This window comes from Orbicella franksi, chromosome 2 (genome assembly GCF_964199315.1).
Source record: "Orbicella franksi chromosome 2, jaOrbFran1.1, whole genome shotgun sequence".
Taxonomy (NCBI): Eukaryota; Metazoa; Cnidaria; class Anthozoa; order Scleractinia; family Merulinidae; genus Orbicella; species Orbicella franksi.
This window is the reverse complement of record NC_138146.1, coordinates 9,338,261-9,362,346: the sequence shown is the minus strand read 5'-3', so window position 1 is coordinate 9,362,346 and position 24,086 is coordinate 9,338,261. Positions and strand designations below refer to the sequence as shown.

The 24,086-nt window shown below is 37.6% G+C and overlaps 2 protein-coding genes across 2 annotated transcripts; one reads left to right on the top strand and one right to left on the bottom strand.

The window, feature by feature from the left end:
* The first annotated feature begins 2,779 nt into the window (after nucleotides 1-2,779).
* Nucleotides 2,780-11,485, top strand: LOC145468127 (gamma-aminobutyric acid receptor subunit beta-2-like). Its single transcript, XM_081451813.1, has 9 exons — nucleotides 2,780-3,418; nucleotides 5,616-5,734; nucleotides 6,153-6,220; nucleotides 7,447-7,664; nucleotides 8,417-8,499; nucleotides 9,369-9,515; nucleotides 9,808-10,175; nucleotides 10,540-10,587; nucleotides 11,135-11,485. The coding sequence occupies exons 1-9, from the start codon at nucleotides 3,327-3,329 to the stop codon at nucleotides 11,483-11,485; spliced, it is 1,494 nt and encodes a 497-aa protein (XP_081307939.1). The 5' UTR covers nucleotides 2,780-3,326.
* Nucleotides 11,486-14,383: 2,898 nt separating this feature from the next.
* On the bottom strand, nucleotides 14,384-23,467 carry LOC145477979 (gamma-aminobutyric acid receptor subunit beta-3-like). The gene is made up of 9 exons (XM_081455861.1): nucleotides 23,388-23,467; nucleotides 21,189-21,295; nucleotides 20,606-20,673; nucleotides 20,307-20,524; nucleotides 20,022-20,104; nucleotides 16,981-17,118; nucleotides 16,492-16,706; nucleotides 16,103-16,261; nucleotides 14,384-15,254 (listed from the first exon to the last, which is right to left on the bottom strand). The coding sequence occupies exons 1-9, from the start codon at nucleotides 23,465-23,467 to the stop codon at nucleotides 14,985-14,987; spliced, it is 1,338 nt and encodes a 445-aa protein (XP_081311987.1). The 3' UTR covers nucleotides 14,384-14,984.
* Nucleotides 23,468-24,086: the final 619 nt, after the last annotated feature.

Sequence of the window (24,086 nt, the reverse complement as noted above, 5' to 3'; positions counted from 1 at the left end):
TCATTATTAAAAATTATTTAAGATTATGAGCTCGAGATTTCTATCGCGTTAATAATTGACTCGGGCTGCGCCCTTGTCAACTATCACGCATAGAAATCGAGAGCGAATAATCTAATCGTCTTAGTATAAATCTATTAGTCGTTCAAAACTTTATATAAATCTTCTACACAGACACTTCGAAAACGCCAACAAAACGGCTACCATTTTGTTAGCAACCGAATGCTGCTGGGCTAATCCATTTTTACAACTGAATAGATAGTGAGTAGCGTAGCCAATTAGAGAACGGCATTCGTGATAGAACGCTAGTAGATTTATACTAATTATACTCAATAGAAACTCAGAAAAGTTGTCATGGTCGCGTTGTTCGTTATTTTCTTTGGGCTGTTTTCTAAAAAACATAGAAAACATTTTCTTCTTCTTTCTATCGAGTTGCAGAAACACTCTGGAAAGTTTCGAAGAACTCGAAAAAGCTGTGGAAACACTGGCTTGCCGGCTCGTGTTCCCTCTCCACTCATGTTTCTATAGCTCGCTAGATACACGGAAAATGTGTACTATTTCTCAGATAATTCAGAGCAAGGCGGAATTCCCGAAAGAAAATGGGACGTCATTAAATATTCAACAGGTAAATTTTAAGCTCAATGTTAAGGGCCCATTAACCGATCTTTTCGAGCCGTTGCTAAGGAAAATTTATTCTCATATAATCTCATCATTTTCAGTTAGTTCAGAGTTATTTCATGTGTTTTAACTTTTTCATGATCAGTAACACTAGTGATGACGTCATCAGGCCACGCCTATGGTCATGTGACTAATACAGAAAAAATGCAAAGGCTCCCAGGCAAATTACTTAATCGGGATTTTTTTCATTGATTTAATATCTTAATTTAAATCCTCATTACGCTACGCATCGATTTTGCTTCATTTCTAAAAGGTCAGATTTTGAGAGCATTTCAAAATATTGAAAAATTCGTAATTTTCTGAAAAAATTATGATTTCAAAAAAGGAATGCATAGCTATGTTTCCAACATTGGCTTTAATCGAAATTCGTCGAAAAAGGCTGGATTTAAGGAAAAACCGCGTTTCCTTTAATCTAAAGAAACCGGAAGTGCGCCCGATATCTATTAAAAGTTACCCTATCAGCGCGTGCGCAATTTACACTACCAGCGCAGTTCGGTAAGATCAAACAAAGCCACTCGGAGTTAGTTTTTCTCTTTCTGTTGCTCTTGTTTTTCTGTCTTTCTCTTATTTTGTCTTTGCTTGTACTTTTTCTACTTTAAATTTTGTGAAACACAAAGAAAAACATTTAAAATGTAGGCGAATTTGCAAGTTTTTGAGTTATTATTATTTTCCGCGGTCAGGCTGACGTAAGTAACCGGAAATGAAATTTCACCTCCTCAGCAACGCGCGCGAGCGCGCGCATGAATCGGTTAATGGGCCCTTAAAATAGTGTTCCTCTAGGCGTTTGGTAACTTTTTTGCGGTATAGATTGAATATCCTGCTCTTGATTTCATTTTCCTTTGTATATTTTCCTTAAAGAGTATTCTGGTAAAAATAATTCACGTAAGGATATGTCAAAATCATAACAAAAAGCATTAAAAACATTGCATAGCTATTTCCCAAAGGATTACAACAATTGAACACCACGGCAACAAATCATGCATTGTTCCATCAGTCCACGTTGGATAGGCAAGATGATAAATAACAAGCGAGACACGTAGCGTCGAGTTTGTTATAATCACCTCGTATCCAAGGTCAATCCAAGGTCATCCAACAAGGTCGAATGGCACGATTGCTTCATTAAATTCTTCAATCGACTGGATGATTAAAGTAAGAAGTTGACTTCTTTACGCGGCTCTCATCATCGTTGTACTGTGTAGTTTTGTGTTGCTCAGAATCGATCAAGTCAGTTACTGAAGCATAAAAGGACAAGACCCAAACCTAAGGTAACAAAACTTTACTGAAGTGAAATGCCATTAAAGCTTACAAAAGCTGCTTTAATTTTTGGACGAAAGTGTTTTGGTTTTTCGGTCTTGTAATTTTGTTTCTCGCCTTTTTTCAGTTTTTGTCAGTCACTTCTGTAGTACATTTCAGAGCGTATTCAATGGAATGACGTTTTGGTCTCAAACTGTACATAACTGCGATAATTGTGAATTCTGTGACTTCGCCTGGTTTCTGCCGGAGATGGCATTTGCCATCACTTAGCGCATTGAGCGGCATAAAAATTTACCAAACCTGCTGATTGCAGCTAACGTTTTTTCTGTGACGCTTGCCGCTTCCATTTTCCATACAGTGAAACACTTGTACAACGGCTTTTAACTGAGATTCAGTGAACCAATCAGAAGACTAGATTTGCATTATTCGAGGTTGAGAAGTTTTATGAGAGCTAATATTCAAGGAAAAATATTATGATCAAAAGAACAAGAAGCAAGTATGACAGTAAAAATTCAGTGTTTGTCTTTTTAAAAATTATAGATCGCCCACATTTAATATTCCTATAAAAAGCTATGTCAAGCTATAGTTTTGCATGCAGGCTTCGCTCCAAAATTATATAAACACCCCTCAGGAAAGAAAGAATGAGAATGTTTACATTTTACTGTTTACCTTACTTTGCTTGGCACGATTTGCTTGCAATCACAGCAAGAGTTTTTTTCTATAACTTTGGAACAATAGTAGTACTATTGGTTATGTTATGCGCCGACATCAAGCTGGTATGGTAAATAACCAGCCTGCTGAGTACACTGCTGAGCTCTACTGAGTCTGGCACGGCTGTGGCTTGAAAGTATTTAATTTCGCTTGCTATAGAAATAACAATAGCGGGTTTTTTATTATCTCTTATTGACCCAGAAAGTAATTCTGTAAATTTATATGCAGTGCAAACGCAATTTGTATTAAAATGACGTCTTGTGGGAAGTATTCCCATTACTAGAAAAGTCTTTAAATGTGACTTAGTTTTATTGAAAAATATATAAAAGCTGGAAATTTTTGGTTATCATTTATTATTTATAAGTCGACAAATTGGCGAGGTACAATATCGCTAATTGATTGTTTTTCAAATTTCTTGGTTACATCTTGTTATCGACGAAGTCTCGCGTAAATATATCATAACTAAACGTTGTCGATAACCGGTGTTTTCAGTTAGCCAGCTGACCAGTTTTCATCGAACTGTGTGTAAATCTTAAAATCACTGTGAGGCATATGTAAGATTTGTTTGTGTTTCTCTCACTCTCTTTAAATGATAAGAACGTCTCTTTATTTGCTCTCAATAACTTTCTTAGTTTTCAGTTTGTGTTGTGATTACTGCGTTTCATTTTCCCGTGTAGGACACTGACATGGAACTGCCATATTTTCTGTTGACTTTGTTATTGATAGCGGCTCCTTCCTGCAGTGGGAAGTTTTCAATTACAAGCGAACGACACGAAAGGTAAGAGAAATAATACTTTGAATCATGTTCAGTTTCATTCGTGCATTCAGTTATAAGAGTAGTAATTATGATGACAACTCTATTTGCACGGTCCTGTAAGAATGACGAACATTTCCGAACACTGATTACTGATCTGTGGGAAATTCGCGCGATTTGCATATGCTTCATCAAATAACGTTTCAGTCACAGCTGACTTTTGGTTTGCATAAAATCTAGTTCAGCAATGACTGCTAGCACGTTAATTCTGGTTTCATTCACAGCATCATGTTAAAAGAAGATTATAGACTGCAAGTATATACTGTAAGAACATCTATGCCAATAACTTTTTTAAACGAACGTTACAACTGTTTGTGTAATACATTGAAATAATAAATAAAAATAGATCGCAATTTAATAGATTTCAAATTGGAAAGAAAAGCGAAACTGGTTGTGAAGCAGTCCATTTACATGTAATACAATAATCCTAAATAACAAATCTAAAATAGGAACTCTTTAAGTCTAGTGTTAAAATCTGGTAAAGCTTTAGTTGATTAAATCTATTAGAGGTGTAGGAATAGAAAGCACATTGATCGGTTGTGCACAGGCTGCCGCAGAAACTGTTGGAACTTGAAGAGGAGAAGGGTTACTTTGATTGCCGTAGTGAATAAACGACTTGTCGGTCAGTAACAAGCAAGGCAAGGGAGATGGAATACTGTCCTTAAGAATAAAAGACAGTAACATTTCAAAATAAATGCTTGCTTCGATTGAGAGCTGGTGGAGGGTTTCCCAACCAATACCTGAAGATACCAAAACACAAACACAAGAAATGGCAATTTAGTCGTAGCGGTCACATTCCCGTGCAGTTTATGGCCGGTTTGTGTTTATTTTCATTTGTTTTTTTGTTACGATATTTATCATTTAGCAAACTGGTCGCGTTTTTTGTTGTGCCCACTGATTGATGTTTTATTATTTTTTTTATTAGGTAATTTCTCGAATATTTGCATTCTTAAAGCACAACGAAAATAACATGCTAAAGTAACATAGTACAACAACTTACATGTACATTTCGAACCCAACGTTTTTGAAATGAGCCCTTTGGCTGAAAAATCGCCTAGCTAAAGCAATTAATCAACAAAAATTTATAATCGAGATTCTAGCCACAAGTTATAATACATTATAGATGAATCATCGTTTTCTAGAAGATGTTTTTGTTCTTTATTTGTAAAGGCTAGGTACATCCATAGTTGAATCTGAAAGGTGAAGATATCTAGCTTACTATTTAAAAGATATTATTATAAGTTCTAGGCTGAGCATATCCATGGCCAGGTGATACGCTGAGATTTGATTGCTATTCATTATCTCCTGGTTGGTGAAATACCGGTTTTATACCACCTGGTTGTATTTGGCAGGTAGTACAATGAACGAGTAAACAATGAACGATATTCATTTGCAACAGAGGACAACCAACATTCGCCTCCATCACCTACAGTTTAACGTTATCAGATTTGCTAATACAAAGGTTTATTACGATATCAATAACAAATTCTTTGGCCCATGCCAAAGAAGACCACCCGGTAGGTCACCTTCCAACAGAATACGACTGGCCCGCGTAGTGCCTTGCTCACAGTAATCACGTTGGAACTCTATTTCGCCTTCTGATGCGAGCAAACAATTAAAGGGAGTTTCTTGTTTATTTTCACAAAAAAAGAACAAAACAAATGGAAATTTTGCATACACATTCTGTCACTTTTACTTTAAGAATGGAAATTTGTAACTCCAGAGAGCCACAGGGAGCCGTATCAAAGCATTTCTTCAGTTATAGAGTAGAAACACCTTATACTGCAATAGGATGTTTTAGCATTTTACGATAAACTGTTAACATGTAGACTGTGTGTATTTGATAATCCGTTTGTTATCCGAACCCTCGTTAATTCTGCCAGCGACAGATAAAATAGTATACCTTTCTTTCTAAGAGGACGGGATTTTTGTCTTTTCGTCCGCAGGCCTCCACTGCTGGCCCGGGTTGTTCGAAAGGTTGATAACGCCGGCTATCCACCGGATAAATTACTATCCAGTAGATAGCGTGGTTCATTTTGTTAACGCTTATCTACTCGATAGCAATTTATCCGGTGGATAGCGTTTTCCAACCTTCGAACAACTTCGGTCCTGGTCTCAAGCATTTTCCATTATCTGCACCTTCCCTTTTCCTGATTTGCAGGTCTCTAGAGGAGGACGATGACTTCTGGGCGCGTACAAGGCAGGAAGCTGCCAATCTGTCTGCCACCATTAATGAAATACTGGGATCATATGATCCGAAATTACGCCCTAATGCTGGTGGTGAGTCGGCACTATAACTCCCACTCCACATGCAATGATATCCACTGCATGTACTCCATTGTACTGATCAACTGTAATGTTCAGCACTGCACTGCATTTATATTGCACTGCACCCCACTGCACCACTCCTCTCCCCTCCACAACACCTGACCATACCCTACCATACTCGCCTCTACGGCTCTGCTTACTTCAATTAATTTCAGCTCGTTTCGCTTCATTGAGAACGTCTTTGCCAAGTAAGTGCCGTATCTAAATCATTCATCATTCGCCCATCCGTTGCTGTGCATCAGCGAGAGTAACCATACGAAAATCCTGTTACCTGTGGTACAGTAGGTAAAACGAAATAAATTTAATTTGAAATCCAATTTGTCATGACAATATTGCTAATTGCGACTTGTTCCTGTTATGTTACTTCAAGGTGAGCCTGTTGAAGTAACTGTTGAGATCAAGGTTGTCTCCTTCGGAGAACTCAACGAGGCAAATATGGTATGGTTATGTTATGGCTTATTTCTGTTGTTTTATGAAGGACTGTTTTTTCTCATTGTTTAAGGCACTCCATCATTAATATCGGTGACTGCCGTCAAAAGATCAGTAGATTTCTTAGTAATTTACTGGCATTGTTCTTCACAAGTACATCTTCCACAAGCGAATTTGGTTTTTGTTTTGTTTTGAGTACCACTTACGCAAGAACACATTTAAAGCAATTGTTAAAGGTGAAGGTAAAAGTCTGCATACGACCCAAGTGAGGGCACTATCTCCGGTCAGTATACATTAGTATAAGGATACAGACATACGGATCATTGTACAGACCTTATACATATACTTCAGTATACATCAGTATACCTTTCCATACACATAATGTATACGGGTTCATTAGACCTCCTTATACATGCCATTTCATGCAGTGTCTCAGTAACATGAAGCGACCAGGAGTATTTCTACGCCTCCCTGGATGGCATGCTAGTCCATCACAGGGTTAACCCCAAGTATTAAGTTTGACGGCACCAATTTATACACCTGGATGGAGAGAGGCACTGTGAGAGTAAATTGACTTGCCCAAGAACACAGAACAAAGTCCCCGCCTGGAACTCGAACCTGGTCCCCTTGATCCGGAGGGGAGCGCACTAACCATAAGGCCGCCGTGCCACCAGTTCGGTCCCGAGCAAGCTTGGTCAATAAGAGATTACACGACTGAAAATGCCGCAATCAAGGACAAGAGAAAAAATGCCGCGATCAAGGACAAGGAAAACATCGCAAAGTTCAAACAATTCAGTTTGGAAGCCGACTAGACGGACACTCCCATCTGATGTTAAACAAAACAGAAGTGAAGGAGAGTTGGAAGAAAAAGAAAAGAATTCAAATCTTTTGTGTGAAAACAAGTTCTTTTAGAAACGTAAGCCATAAAACTACCCAAAATATTCAAGAGTGATCTTGAGGGATCATTCGGGACATTTCCCGGTCCAATACTTAGAGAATATTGGACCGGCAATGGAACAATGTGATTGGTTGATTTTAGTTAGTGGCCCTCTGAGCTAACCTAGTAGTGTAATAAAATGGCAGATAAAACAGTTTCTTTAATGGTATTTGATGAGATAGAGTAAAAAACAATAATTGCTCTACACGCTGCTGGGACTGTGGGAGTGGTTATAGAGATGAAATAATAAATCGTCATTGCCGGATTACCCAAGGATATATCTTTCTCTAATCAACAGGAATACTCACTGGACATTTTCTTTCGCCAATGGTGGTATGATCCAAGGTTCAGGCATAATTCTAGCACACCTTTTAACATGGCGGCAGATCCCTCATTGCTTTTCTGGACTCCTGATACTTACTTCTTTAATGTGAAGAGAATCAAGTATCATTTCGTGACTCGTGAAAACATGCGCGTGATGATTCATTCGACAGGAAAAATTTACTTTAGCGCGAGGTAAGCATTAAACTATTTGCCCCAAAAAATATATTGTAACCGTGAAAATATGTGGTGAAACGTTTACATACAAGTTTAATTTAGTGAAATTGTACATTCACTGCTATCTTTGGACCTATCATTACATGTTTTACTGGCAAAATTCAGGTTTATTTTATTATGAGTATTTGGACTCGTGATACCTTTTTCAAGCAACTAAAAAGCTGGTTAAACAACACTATTAATACAGTAGAATCTACGATAAACGTACAGCCTTGAAATTATAATAAGTTTTCCTTAATAGGAAAACATTGTGTAAATTGTACCGCAACTGAGTGCAAGTCTACTTAGAAGTGATGTCTGTTGCCTCATGAGAAGTGTCCCAATGTAGAGGTGCGACTTTTTAAAGAGACCAGAGCGGAAAAAAAAAAGAGGCTCAATTTTACAATCTTTCTCTTCTGATAGTTAAAATGTGTTTCATAAACGAAACTGATCATATTGCTAATTGCTCCATTCATTGAAGTTGCATTTACTGAATGGGATCAGTGCTATTATCACTAAAGCACTTGCAAGTGTTGTGAGGAAATCGAGAGTATAAAATCGAGGTTCGACTTTCGAGACCACGATTTTAGTGTGTTGTGCATATGACTAATGGAATGAAGGATTTAATTCAGCACTTTGCCGTATAAATTGCATTTGTTACAAAATTTCTCAACGATCTACATTATGACAATATTTGACATCTAGTCTGCATTTGTCACTATACACCACAGGATAACTTTAACGGCTCAATGTGACATGGACTTTCGTTTGTACCCAATGGACACCCAGCACTGCCCATTAGTTATTGAAAGCTGTAAGTACCTAAGATGTTTCACTGCATACCTGCTATTGATCACCGCTCAGTACACTGTGAAACACAATGCGGCTCAAGTATTATTATATGTATGTTTTATATTACTAGATTATCATAATCGGTTTGGTCTAATTCATCATCCTTGTCTTGTGATCTTTGACTTCGTTGAAAAGTTTTTCTTAAAAGATGCTGTGATAGTTTACCATCCCTGAAATCTCAAGAGAACAATAAATGATGCATTTTTGTGACTTTATGCATATTATAGTACCATACCTTAATTCCTGTATATCGAGTTCCACTCAGGTGTTGATGTCATCGTTTTTTAATAAAGAAAAACAAGAATAATAGGTTTTTATAAACATGCTCAGATTACAAATGGCTAATGATATGGATTCTCTACAAAATTCAAAGTATAGTCATAGGAAATAGCATAAATTGTAGTAAATTATAGCAATTGCGAAATATCACTTTGACAAATAATTAAACCTGAGTAAAGGACGAACGTTCTAGAAGATTCGGAGATGTACTCAAGTTAAAGCTTCTTTTTCTAAACGGCTATCTAAGAGTTCTTTCAGTACGTCTAAGAGCACTTAGTTTCCTTAAACCTTAACCAAGAGTTGTTTTTATACGCACTATGCGATAATTTTCGCCTGTGTTCTATACACACTTAATGCCTATTTTCGCCTGCAGCTGCGTTTTAAAGATTGTTATGATGATGGAGACACCTCCCTTATGTTGTACTATTATCACATAAAGCAACTGCAGCCAGTAGTTTGATAGGTGTAATAATAAGAAGCAACAGTCACGTGTATCATTGTAAGAAAAAAATTGCGTCCGTGATACGTCGGTGGCTGCTTGTTCAATTTCAGATGCACACACTACTGATGATATGGATTACAAATGGCGAAAGACTAAAGCGAACAAGGGCAAAGGAATTGAGATTGTCTCCAAAGAAATGGCGCAGTTTGAACTGGTTGGAATAGAAACTAAGCTCAGGGATACAAAAAACAGCAAAGGTAAATGGTTTCGTGGATGGGTAATGAATTCTTGCTGATAGTTTCATTTTGTAGAATTCAACTCCTTCACTTGTATTTGATCTGTATCATATTGAAACTTAACGTTTCGATTCCTATTAGATCACTCGATGGCATGCAAGACTGGAATTTTGCAATGATATTGAAAATAAAGTAATACCGTGTTTGCAAAATTATACGAGAAATATCACGTGAAAATCGTCTTGTATTCTCAATAATTGGTGAAATTGTCAGAATTCAGAATTGGTGAAACTGTCAATTTGTTTAAATGCAGGTTCATTCGCCAGTCTGAGCGTGGTGTTCTCATTCAAACGTCGGTTGGAATACTTCGTCTCCTCAGTGTTCTCTCCAGCAGTAACACTAGTCGTTCTCTCGTGGTGCTGTTTTTGGATTTCCCGTTATGCTGTTCCTGCGCGCGTGTCCTTGGGGATCACAACAATTCTCACAGCTATTGTTCTTTTCGGTTCCGTGAATGAAGCTATGCCTCCAGTCAGTTACAGCAAGGCTCAAGACTATTTCCTTTTGGTCAGTTTCGGATTTATCTTTCTTTCATTTCTGGAGTTTGTGATCGTGTTGAATACAGATCCTGATCCAAGATGGCTTCAATGCCTTAGAAGGTGCCTCAACATAGAATCTGACAAGGTATTTATTACAATGTCTGGTTACAATTAAAAATGCCGAGATCCATTTGAAAAGTGCCACAAATGCATAAATAGCTCTCGTTTTGACCTGGTATACGTTGCTTATATTACTACCTTAAGCGCTGTCCATATTAATTTGGATATCGTTTGTCGAATGATCGTGTAACCCTGCTTCATACTGCATATCGTATATCATGTCATACTGCATCATATCATGAAAAAGTCATATCCTGTCATGACATAACATCTCATAAATAATATCCATGATAACAAATCATATCATACAGTTCAGGGTGTTAGTTCACAATAACACAGTTTAAGTGTTTTGACAATGTTAAGATATTTAATTTTTTTTGTACCAAAAGGAAGAGAAAAAGCCACTGAAACCTGCAGAAGCGGTGCTCGAGAAAGAGGTAAAGATTGTGCTTTATATAAACGGGAGCTTGTTATAAACTTGCTTTATGATCTTGCAGTGGTTTCGCAGCGTATAGGAAAAAAATCAAAAGTGGTTAAGGCAAAGAAATATCAACTAAAAAGAGGAAACTATAACTAAATGATTCTGTCATAGAGTCAAATTTGATGAATTTTAATCCTCTCCAATCCTTGTAGCCCTGCCAGTGCTTCGTCCTCAAAGAACTTGTTCTACATCTACATTTATTAAGTTGGTAAAATCATGAAACATCGCATCAACTAAATTGTAAAAGTTGATTCATTGTTAGTTCAACTTGTTCTGTAAAATGTTCTTATCTAATTTATTTCCATCTAGGCGGTCATTTGGCATTATAATATGGAAATTATTAGATAGGACGACTTTCACTAATCTACTGGGACACTGTTCCTTTCAGAAATATTTTCTGTTTTCTGGTTTGCCGACAGGGCTACAGCTGTGAATGTTAGATCCTCAAAGTATATTCTACGGTCTCATAAGGGATAAATGAAAATTTAATTTTGACCTTACAGAATAGCTCCAGTACTGAGCCAGACACGGAACTCGAAGCAGAGATCACTCAACCCCCTGAAACTGTCCTGGCTGCGGTAAACAATCACGTGTCACCATGCAACCAAACCCTACCCCGGCGAGTTGTGGTGTCCAATGGACAACAAGGGGCTACAGTTATGCTGCTAGATAAGTCAGGTGAAACGCGTCATGGAAACATTCAAGTGAAAGCCACTAATCGTGTAGAACCTAAGAAACGGAAATCACGCGGTACCCACTGGGTCGATATAATGTCCCGTATCATATTCCCCAGCTGTTACCTTACTTTTCTGGTATTGTTCTGGCGAAAGTTCGTACAACAGGTAACGCTGTAAAAATTTAAAATAAAGATCTGCGAGACCTGCTTATTTTGTAAAGACTCTGAAGCTTTTTACAAGTTTAAATTACTCAGGCAGGTCAAAGAACTCATCACATTGCATGCAAGTTTGATACATTTCAGATAGCTGCTCTTTTGCTACGATAGCACTAGTTGTAAAAACTACTGTTTAAATTTACAAATTAAGAAAGAAAGACACAATCAAACCTGCGTATTTGGTAATGCTTCAATGTCAGGAACCATTAGCAATAAGTCGCACTATTTTCTTCTGCACCCTGAAGATATTACCTCCTGAATGTAACAAGAATGCAAAGTGCATCCTCTGTCCGCGACCTTTTTCACTTGCATTTAGTCGTGTTGATGCAATAAAACTCTACTTGATCGTGTGACTTAGAGGACGTATACAACGGAATTTGCTAAAAAAAAAAAATCCCCTAGCTCGCTGAGTACAGTTGTATCATATTCAAAATTGCCTATTTAAAATCTCATTTGAAATCTAGCATAATAATGCTACATTGCTGCAACTGTAGCAGAATTAATGTAGCGTACGTAGTCAAGGTTCAATAAGATGCATAGTATAGTACAGTCGTATAGGATTTAAGTGTACTTGTGGCCTTCGGTGGGAACCTGCTGGCAGTTGTGTAGGAGTTGAAGCTTTATCTAGCCATCATAGGATACGTCATAACAATAAACCTTTGTATGCAGACGGATGAATGGTTGTTTTTGTTAAGCTCTGGCCAAACAGACTCGCAAGTAATCGCAAGCAGCCGGAAGTTGAACTTGCGTAGAGAGTTGTGTTGGGTGGCTAAACGGACTCGCAAGTTTCCTCGCAAGTACCGCAAGTCGCTATAAAAACCATTTCAAGTCAGAAATATCCTGTATTTCATTGGCTAATAATAGGTTAATGGACGTCTCTCAACTTGCGTTGACTTGGGTTGAGTGGCCAAACGGTGAAAAACTTGCGTCGACCTGCGTGCAAAATTGATCTCGACCAGCATGACCGCAAGTCATCGTAATTCAACGCAAGTGTACGCAAGGCCTGGCCAAACGGAGTCGCAAGTGGACCCAAGCTTTCAACTTGCGTCTACTTGCGACTCCGTTTGCCACCAAAATGTGGAGATTTGAGGTGTTATTCAAAAGTGTACTTGGGAATGTATACATCGATGTTGAAATTGTAATAAAGCAACAGTGACTATCCAGGAGTGAAAAAAACTGTTTCCTTTCGTCATAGTTAGCTTTAATCGATCAATTATTAAATCATAAAATTCATGTTTTTATGCTTTTATTAGCAGGCATTTATATAAAGGCTGTACAAATAAGTGATTTACCTCTTAAGGCAAAGCAAAAGACGTTAATTTTTAACCTTATTATAACTTAAGAAAGTGAAACAACGGCCATTTTTATATTACTGCAATTAATGTTATGGCAATATAATTGCCGAATAATTTATCCTTTCGTGGTATTAAATTGACCACAAGGAAACCACTAACAAGTTACCATCATTTTTGCACAGTGGCTAATAATATTAATAACATTCATTATTTTCAACTCAAGCAATTGCTCCTTTGGATATGATGTACATAAGTTTAACAGTGAGACTATAGCTGTGAGGGTGAAACTTAGTTACAGATGATTAAGTGAAATAAATGAGACTTCGGGCAAATAGTACATTTGTGTAAATTAAATGATAGAAGGCCAATTTTGATATATTAAAATTCTGATTTGGCTCCGGGGCTTAAGGGAATAAAGCAAAAGAAATAAGTTATTTATCTCTCATCACAAACAAAGTTACAATTTTAATGTATCGAAATTGGCCTGTTTCTACTTATAGTCAGATATTTTACCCAAAAACACATCGCAATGCATTTAATTAATATTACAATAATATTAGCGCTTATATTTTTTGTACTAATTTGACACCTATCATGATTTTTTCTTTTATTCATATATATATAAGCCACTCTCTCTGTCTCCATGGGACCGGCTTTATTTCATTCATTCATTTTTAATGCTTGCAGCGTTGTTGCAGCTATGTGTGGAAAACCTCCATAGCCATTAGTTATATTGTGTTGCGGATCATCTTTAAGTTGTTCGTTTGTTTGTTTGTTTGTTTGTTTGTTTGTTTGTTTGTTTGTTTACACGGCTTAGAGGGTTAAAATGTATTCTAAATGCTATACCAACAACTTATAACCCTAAATCAGTATGCACTACTTCTAACTTGTTTATCAGCCAAAAGAGTCTCTATCTGATTGAATTGCGTGTAATTATAACATATCAGTCTGCGAAGACATGTTCTTAATTAAGCGCATATTCCTACGTGCATGAATTCTCTTCTTCCAGTTGCTCGATTAATTTTTTTCGTTTGGAATATTGCGCGCCAGATATATTATAAAACACAAAAAATGATATAATACTATTCCAGTAGGAGCAAAGAAAGGGAAACTCTGCTAAACATATCAGTTGCGGCTAATTTATTTACTTGAATTAAAAAACAATCAACCTTTAGTTAATCGTTAGAAAATACGTGCAGTTGTCTTGTTTTCAGTGTTTGGGCTTCTACCATTTTCTTTTATCTTTGATAAGTTGATTAATTCCTTTCGGCATTATGCCTTACATTTTATACACCTGATTTATTTTGCTTGTTTCATATAAAATAAATGACAACTGGCTTTAGTATCCAACTTCACTAACCAATGCCTCACCGTATTTATGTACTGAACGCAGCATGTGCTCGTCTTAGTCCCCCTTGCCAAAACACGCTTTAGATGAGGATAAACGTTACATAACAGCTATGTATATTCTTCAATAATATATAATGAACTGTGCGACTTAGAATTACGTCATCCTTAACCGCCAAATACGATATTTCAGGAGCCGATTATTTGATTGTCTCTTGTATATGTATAAATATATTTTGCACTTGCCTTTAAGTCTAATTCAGTCTGAACAAACGGCCAGTTTATCTTTTGACATTGCTATTTGTTTTGCATGTTTATTTTGTTGAATCACTTTAGGCATTATCCTGCTGTGTTATACCTTTAACAAGAAATAGAGAATAACATTGTAAACGGCATCTTACTCTTCGATCGATCCCATTGATCCACACTGTATCGTATTTCTGATACCTGTAATTAGACTAAACGATTAGTCTATAATATTAATTAGTAATTTATGTCAATTCTCTATCATTAAGTTTATCGTTTGGACACTTTTGTGTCACCCCAGTCTGAACACACATATTCAGCTTATTTAGACAACTGGTTCCTTTTTCCAACCCGATTCGCAGGCTTCAATTGTGAAGTGGTATTAGTGTTAATTACTTTTAAGCTAAAATAATGAATCATACTGTCATGATTTTCTTAAAATTAATCAACAGTAGTCAGATCGCTTACTTCAGATTTTTTGCACGTCGATAAGCAGTCAAGTTCCTTCTAAGTGGAAAGAACTTCCACTAAAAGAAAATTAGCCTCAGTTTATCACTTCCGAAGGAATTGTTTTCATTCAGTAACCGCACCAAGAGCGGACTCGGGATGATTAATGTAGTATACCCAGTAGAATGCTATAAATGAAAAATAAACTAAAGGGAAGATGGCTCGAGCAACACGATCAATCCAATGAGACTTGATAGGTGCTGGTGGTTTGGGCGGCTCCTTTTCGACCTCTTTAGTGGGTCCATTTAGAGGAGTCATCTCTGTACTTTCCTTGGGAAGGTCATTTGATGTATTCTTGCTGTCCATTAACGTGACCAGAGTCTCTGCTGGAATCTCCTGTGTGACCAAGGAAAAGAACAATTGCAATATTAACATCCGTCACATCCGTCTGTGTTTGATAAAAAATAAAAAAACACGTCAACTTACAGGTACAAGACTTGGCGTTTACTTAATTACTATAGTTAAGAACATTTAATTTCTGTAAATTTCAAATTGTTTTGTTTTGGTGATATATTTTGATTGTGGTACGTATTTTAATGATGCACCCCCCAAAAAAGTTATCATATTACACCCTGGCTGCAGACAGAAAGCTTCATCTCTACTGAGCTGAGCTATAATAATTTATTTCTGTTCAAACTGTATTTCATTAGAACCAAACGTTCTGCATGTTTGGGCTTGTCTTGTCGAACGAACACCCCGTCCGAGCCAAAATCGAGCTCAGGATTCTGTTATTTTGTTTTATTTTTTTTGTAGTTGAAATTACAGGTACTTCTACAAGGCAAATCTTTGTTCTGGGAGATGTAAGTCCCTATTGACAGAGCACGCGACCTAGGGTCTCAGTGGATTCTCCATTTCCAAACAAAAACACCACATGCGTCTAAACTGCACGACTAAACCCGTTTAACTTATGAAGCCAACAAAAATGACGAGGAAAGGAAAACTGTTGAATCCGAAGCACCAAAGAGCTGAACTTATGATCATTTGGCAGACATGTCTTAATTCTAAGGCTTTTGGAGCACTTCGAATTATCGAATTGGAAGATGTGGAGCTGTGAGAGAGCTGGGAGACTGGAGCCATGAAAATCATATCGTTAGGATGTGCAGGAAACGCTTCGATTCCTGGAATAAAACCAGTTTAGTAATATTTTCTGCAACGAGTAAAGTATTAACTGAAGCATCGCGTACCTTGTATAGTGATTTCATTTTTTCGGATTTTTGCTCTCTCCGTCTTTCAGTCCAGAATCGCGGATCCGTGTTAAGAACTAGGATGTATTCCAGAAGTGACATGAAGATAAAACCCAGAGACGTCATGAGGAAGTAATCAATAGCTTTACTGTAGCTGACCTGTTGATGAAGAATAAAATTACATCATTTATCTTAACTGATTTTGGATGGTTCAAGTTTTGGTTAACAAATATCTTCAAGATAACATTGTTGGCTTCCTCGCCTGATCTTTCTGAATCCATCTATGTAGTTGAAATTAGACTATCTCATACTCCATTGGACCCAGCTAATGCTGTTAATTTTTTTCCTTTTCGGCGCTGGACAAACACTATGCTCATTGCAAAAGTCACCTTTGGCATGTTTGAGTTGACAGCTCCATACAATAGTATTGTGGTTAGAATGGTTGTTATGGAGAGAGTGACTCGGGCAGGCACGGCAGAGCGGTTGATCCAAAAGCAACACCAGCTCAGAATGACAAGGACTACAGCAGGCATGTAGGTCGCCGTGATGAAATACGACACACGACGCTTGAACGTGAAGAATGCACGAAGACTGGCAAAAGACCCTGCGGATCAATGAAAATGTAGTTTACTTGACAACATTCAGTTATCAAGATTTGTCTTTCTGATATCCTGATTCAGTTGGGTTAGCCTTTCAGGGTGTTGAATATCAGTCGAGTCAGCTTTCGAGGATGTTAAATGGACTGTTAAAACTTTAAATATTGCATTTATTGCATTATACATGCAATTAATTTAAATTGAGCTAGTGAAATCTTCCGACGTAATCTTTACAACCTGCTAAGCTCCGTGAAAGTCTTTTTTTCTTTTACAGTGTCGTACCTTTACTATTAGTGTTTGCCTTGGTTGTGGTCTTTGCGCCAACAAAGTCAAACTGCGCCATTTCTTTAGAAACGATCTCAACTCCTTGAGACTTTCCTCCTTTCCATCGATAATCCACATCAGCAGTGGTATGTGCATCTGGCGTAGACCGGTAGAACGGTGGATAACAATGATTATTATATGACTGAGAAAATTACTTCATTGTGATTGGCTGAGAGCAGGCCAATTTAACGTTATTGCAGAACTGCCGTTCATGAACTGATGTCCTAACATAAATCAAAGTCATGATGCCCAAGAATAATTTTGACTATATTATGCCTATAACGATGACGACAAAAGCGAGGTTTTCTCTCCGTCGTCTGAAAATGACGAAATTTGTCAAAATGTCCCTCTTAGTTTTTTGTCTAGCACGCACGCTTAATTTGCACGAGCCAAACTAACCATTTAGCTATGGTAAACCCAATGCAATCTTGATAGTCTTTCAAACGGCGAATACGATGATAACACCTATTTTACTTTGATTTTTCACAGGGTGATACTTACCAGTTTTCAATTGTTTTTTAAGTTTCTTTTGAATTTCTATATCCTATTTTACTGTGATACTAGCTCAGAGAAATGATCAAATCATAAATCACAAACTATGTAAATATGAAATCAGGGCAAGTTATCTTTTTTCTGTCCTGTCCTGTTGAAAATGCTCAATTTTGCATAAATCTCATCGGTTGTCTTGGTTGATCAACCGGTATTTTGAGCTCTCCTAGATTTTACAAAAATGTGAACTCACTGGAACCTTTAAATCATATTTCTGAAAATAGTTTACCAAAAGGTTTTTTGGGGGCAAAATACACAGGTAAAGAAAACTTCGAACTTTTAATTTGGTCCTGTCGCCGGAAGGCAGGTGCTCTTAAGGATTTACATTACGAGTGATATTTGTAAATTATCTCAAAATTTGAAATTTGGAAGAATTATCAAAAATCACACGTAATGTAAATTCTTAATTGCACTCGCATTCATAATGGTAATTGAACTGAGTGGAGTGCAATTTGGTCTGAAATCACAAGTATGATTTTCGACCAAAATTGCACTCCACTCAGTTCAATTGCCACTTTATTAGATCCATTTTGAAATCACATGATTTTATCGCCTTAGATTTTAGATTTTTGGTCACAGTAGCTGGTTTGTTAAAAAAAGCGGAACCGGAAACGCCTTTACGTCTCATTTAGTATGCAAAACGATGTCATGTGACGAAAACTCATTCGAGCATGACAGAGAAACAAGCAGTTCTGAAATCAGAACGAAACTAGTCTACTTCAGGCACAAAAGTTCAGTTCCCATCGCCTGAATCAATGATGGAAGGCCTTCCTTTCTTTTGTGGTCGAGGCTGAGACTTTCATTGTCTTTGGAGAAGGAATTTGAAGATGCATCCTGTGTAATTCTGCGATCGATTTCTTTTCAGTTGTGAAACTCCCTCGAGTGCACGATGCCCAGTGGAGAGGACGTTTTTTTTCTTTTAACCACCGTTTAATGACATGATTTTAAGGGAGTCTAGCTCGTTATCATCTTCTTTTCTTTTTGTGACCTCGGCGTAGGACTCAACACTCAGGACCTTGTCAAGTTCTTGCGGCGCCATTTGTTTCAAGATATTTCAAAGATGGCGGGACTGGCACCGGCTTCGTAAGACGTTCGTTCATTCACTGTTTTGTGCAGTGGGGCGTATTTTGACTATGTTTATTCACAGCGACAGAGTTGAGCTCTTTTGTCGCTTCGTTGGAAACTACCGCAAACCTGGAAACATCTACCTTCTTGAGATGGCTCTGAATTTGTTGTGTGGTTTTCGTTTGTTTATGTTTTACTGGACTCGGTATCATACGGATCTTGAGCAGATGTTGAAGAAAAATCGCCAAAATATTCGTCAAAATGGGCACTGAAAGTTGGAAACTTCCATTACAGTAGGTCTTCTGCCTGAAGGAGCTCATAATCGTCATTCAGAAACTGCAATTAATTAAATTCATCAATTTTTTTGGAAAAAACTACAATAACAACAAAGTTTTGGCACTAGTAGTGTTGCAAAATTCTCCACACAATGGCTTTTTGCCTTTCATTTTCCTAAAATTTTATTGATTACTTTATCTTGAGATCTGATTGGTTGTTTTGTTTTACTGTCCCATTTTCATTGGCTGAGAAAAAGATGCGATTTAGTGCAAAAAATGGTGCGATTCGTGAATAAATCGCACCACTGAGAGCAATCAGATTGCAAGGATAACCAGTGATTTCAAAATGGATTTAATAAATACAATAACCCACATGTAGCTGGGTGACCGTATGAATGCAAGTGCAATTAATGAATTAATCTACGAGTCATATTCGAGAATCTCTCAAAATTGCATGAACCTTACTAGGCAAGAGCAACTTTAATTGCTCGACCTTTCATACGAGTATTTATTTATTGACTGAGAAAATTATGAACGCGTGCGTATTAATTTGGCCTGCTCTCAGCCAATCACAATGAGGTACTAATACGCAACAAGAAGGTTACTTAACAAGTAACAACAATAATAAAGTGTATTATCGTTTGTCTCACGATTTAGTCACTTGAGATGTAGATCGCGATTTACATCTCAAGTGACTACATCGTGAGACAAACGATAATACACTTTATTATTGCATCTACCATGATGAATAACAACATCCTTTTCCTCGACAAGTAACAACAAGGTTGCAAAAGCACACTTTTTAACCACTGTGATGGGAATAGAAATCCGCTTTCTTCAGATATCTCTCTGCCTAATCGATTTTTTCAATACTGTACGTATATCACAACTATTCTCAAGAAGGCTATTACTAATTGTTTAAAAGTCCCTTCCGTTATGGCTTCTACTGTGTCATTCTGTTGGTGGATGCCATTTTAAAGTCACGCCGGCGACGCATTTTCACTTGTACAATCCCCCTCCCCCTCCCCCTCCCCTCTTTAAAAAATAAATCACAAGAAAAGCACGCAAGCAATCAGTTCAAAATATCATTTGCACAAACATTGTACTCACAGCTCTCAATGATTAAAGGACAAGTTTGAATGTCCATTGGGTACAAGCGAAGGTTCATGTCACACTGTGCGGTAAATGTAATCCTACAGTTAATACAAGAAAAGACACACGTTTAACACTAAAGGATCTAAATTACAACAGTATTACGCAACAATGTGTCGAAGATTGTGAACGAAGCTCACATTTCTATGACAGAAACCTTTGATTCATTCAAGCAACGCGAGAACTGAGATTCCCTTAGGTTGCTAGCTTAAATAACACAAACACTCCTTGATCTAGATGTACCTTGTGCTGAAGTAAACCTTGCCATCGCCATGTATTTTTATTCTCATGTTTTCTCGCGTCACTCTGTGATACTTTGCAGCTTTTACATTCCAAAAAAATGTGTCTGGTGTCCATATCATCTTGGTCGCGTCTCCTGCCATGTTAAAAGGCGTGCTGAAATTATGCGCTAGCCTTGGATCATTCCACCATTGACGGAAGAAAATATCCATCGTGTATTCCTGAGAAGAGAAAAACCAAAGTTACATTTGATTAAGAAAATTAGATAACTATCGGTGTTAACTTGTTGACTTTTCCCTCACCATGCTAGCCTCTTTAATTTCTCCAATGGAAATGATCTTGAACTCCACGTCGACCATAACAGGCGGACCTATGAAGAGAATTATAGAGAATTTACCCGTCATGCTCCAACCAACACTGACTTAGTTAGTCACTTCGGCCTTCGCAACAGTCAGTCATCTCCAAACTGGCGGGGAAAGTAATCCCAGCCTACACAGTAGTTTCATTTCCAGAGCACAAGGGACGCAAGAAAGCGATGGGCGCGAGACGAGCAGACATTTTGTTTGCTCCACCTAGCACCCCTCTTGCTCTCAGAAGGAAACGATTTCTTAAAGCTAAACAATCCCAAGCTTGGGATTCAATTTCGCATACTTGTATGCTTGTTCGACTCGTTAATAACTACTGACAACTATACAGGCCACATAACGATTATTTCACATACAATACGAGCCCATATTTGACGATATGCGTATAACAGTTAGCCTTGTATTTGTAATATTGTAGGAGGAAAATGTCCACTAGTGTTATCGACAAAGAATCAAACCAAAATTACTATTCCGCTCAATTTTTAGTTGTGCTAACCGTTGTTAATGTTTTTCGTCTTACCTCCAGCGTTCGGTCGCAACTTTTTGTCGTGCGCCGTTAAGGCTTCGTTTATCTTCCGAGACAGATTTAAAGCTTCTTCCATCGACTTCGTGTAGTCTGTTAGTGGCCTGCGATAAAAGAGCGCATAATCTAGATCTTGTCCGACATGTAATTTCGCAAAGTATAGCTTCAAATAAAACAGTCAGTAAATTATAAGCAGCCGAAGTTGCTCCCACTCGTGAGCCAATGAAATGTCCACACCGATTTAATGCACACGACGATAATTGAGCCAGTAGGACTTCGCAGAAAATTGAAAGGCAACGTGGTGTTTTGCGCTGGACGGAAAGTCACGTACAATCTCAAAATGTTGGTCCCTAACAGCTGGGAAATACTCACGGTATGTTTAATGTCTACCTCAGCTATCGATTGATGGTGAAATTCAACTACGTGGCACTGTGTGGGAGACATAGGTTTACACTACAGGAGACTTTTCCGGATTAGCAAATGTTTCCAGATTCATCAATTTTAGAGTATTCGGATTCGTAGGTGTTTACACTGAAAGGGTATTCGGATTCCTAACTGTTTACACACGACGACAACTCCGGCCGCAGCATTCTTGATAAAATGGTTACCCAGCTGTTTGTTGCCTCGACAAGGTGAAACAAAATGTTGCCAAAAAGAAGGCTATGAGTTGGGGGTGAGATAGTCTAAAATTTTTCCCCTCTTTCGACCACAATATTGTTGTCCATTATGTTGTCTCTACAGGCTGGTCTTATCCAAAACCGTAGAGGTCTTTGATCGCGCCATCGTTGTCGTCTCCGATAAGTGTGGAGGACTTCAACATTGTTTCGTCAATAATTTTCGTTTTCTGAGGAATATGACATTACTCAAAATAAAATCGGTTTCCTGTACCTGTAACATGAGGCGACCAGCGACCGCCATCAATGTGACTACTTGGTCCGCAAACTCAACCAAACGAATGCAACCAGAAAATTATCCGGATTCGAAAGAAAATCGTTTACACTAAAAGACTCTCTGGATTCGATATTGGCCAACATTAGCTACATTCCTATTTCGTGGTCGGCAATGCTTCAGAAACGGAAAAACCTTGGTGGCTATCATTATACGACCGCACTGGCTCGACAGGTGACAATCAACCCCTGTAGCTACGCGACCACGCAGTTCGCAGAAGAAGGATTAAGACTTCGATGTATAATAATCGTTCTTAGCAGTTGACACCAATTAAGAAAATCAATCCAAAACGGTGGAAAATAAGCTTCAATTTTGAGAGAAATGGATCAAGACAAGGGAGGCAGTTTTATATCATTACAATATAATATACATGAAATATAAACAACTATCGTGATACAAAGACAAGACGTCTTGTTATTTTGTTGATAACATGTGGCGAGTGATAATCTGTTCAGTCTTGTGTGAGACCAGGATCATGAATAGCCTCGGCTGTACCCGAAGCACATTTTATAAACGTCGCCTTTACAAGCAGGGCGCTATTTAATTGCCAAACATCATTATTGAAATGAAAATCATTTCTCAGTCCAAAACAAGGGAATCGCCTTGTATATTTCGCCGCTATTTACTAATTTTGAAATAATTTCTTTGAAGTCCGCTTTCTTCCCTGTTGCGAGATCCGAGTGATAGCGGCAAATAAACGGCATTTTTTCCCCTGCATCTCAGGGTGCTTTAGGACTGCATTTCAGATCTGCCGGTCGAAAATATGCCTTTTTTTCTGATTAATGTCTTGAAATGCTATGTTCCTTTTATTCGTTTTGGTTGTAAATAACAGTGTTGTTGTGATCTTCAATATCACACATTTCTTCGCAACATTAACAGCGTGAAAAAGATCAATATCGCATATTATTAGAAAATGTACATTTTCTACCAAAAAAACAAGGCTACTTTCGCCTTGTAAAACTATATGCGCCATAATTGAGAAAAAAAAACACCTGTTAACCACCTCTTTCTTAATATTGATCAGGATATATCGCTAAGATAACCTTCCTATTTCAAACGTTATAGATGATATTGAATAGTTCAACTATCTTATTCCCTGTTGCGAGTGAGGAATATGGCAATAAGCTATTTCTTTCCATACTGCATGCCTGCAGCTCTCCTACTTGAACACACCAAGTTATCTCGCATGCTAACCGTCTGTAAACCTCAGAATTAATTTCTGATAAATTCCACGAAATGACATCTTACTTTTCTTCTTCTGCTTCGTGAGATCTCCCAATGACGTTTGTTATAACCAACAAGAATAATACCGCTGAACGTGTCCTCATGATTATGCGATCTAGGCTTCAAGAACCTGTTGAGAGAAAACACACTTGTTAAAAGAACATAACTCGAGGAAGCTGCTGAAAACCTGTTCCTTACACATATTTATTCACTTTAGTTTCGATTATCGGAGATACTGGTTCATTCACAGTTGGTGAAATTAATGATTTCACTAAAATGCAAATTACTGCCTTTATAAATACATAAACGCTAGAATAAATTATTTTCCGCACAACTTGATGTATGCCAACTTTACAGTTACATTAAATTTGTACAGGGAGTCTAAACCTAGAGTCGCAAAACCTACGCGACTAGCTTATTTTCAAGTGGTTTCTGGTAAACGTGTTGTGCTTGTTCGCCTATTTAAGAAAGACTGAGATTGAAAATGTGTATTAATTTTCACTTCGAGAGGACAAATATATTCGACCTACCAAACCTTGGTATTCGTCGCCTTAGAGTCTACACGGAAAAAGTTGAATAGCAACTTACGGTCTTTTTCAGCAGCTCCGACTCAGTATTTTGTGTTCCCTGACTGTTTACAGTATTATGCAAATAATTTTCTTACCACATTTCTTAGATTCAATTGAAGTTGGATGTAATAAAGAAGGAACGAACACTTTGATT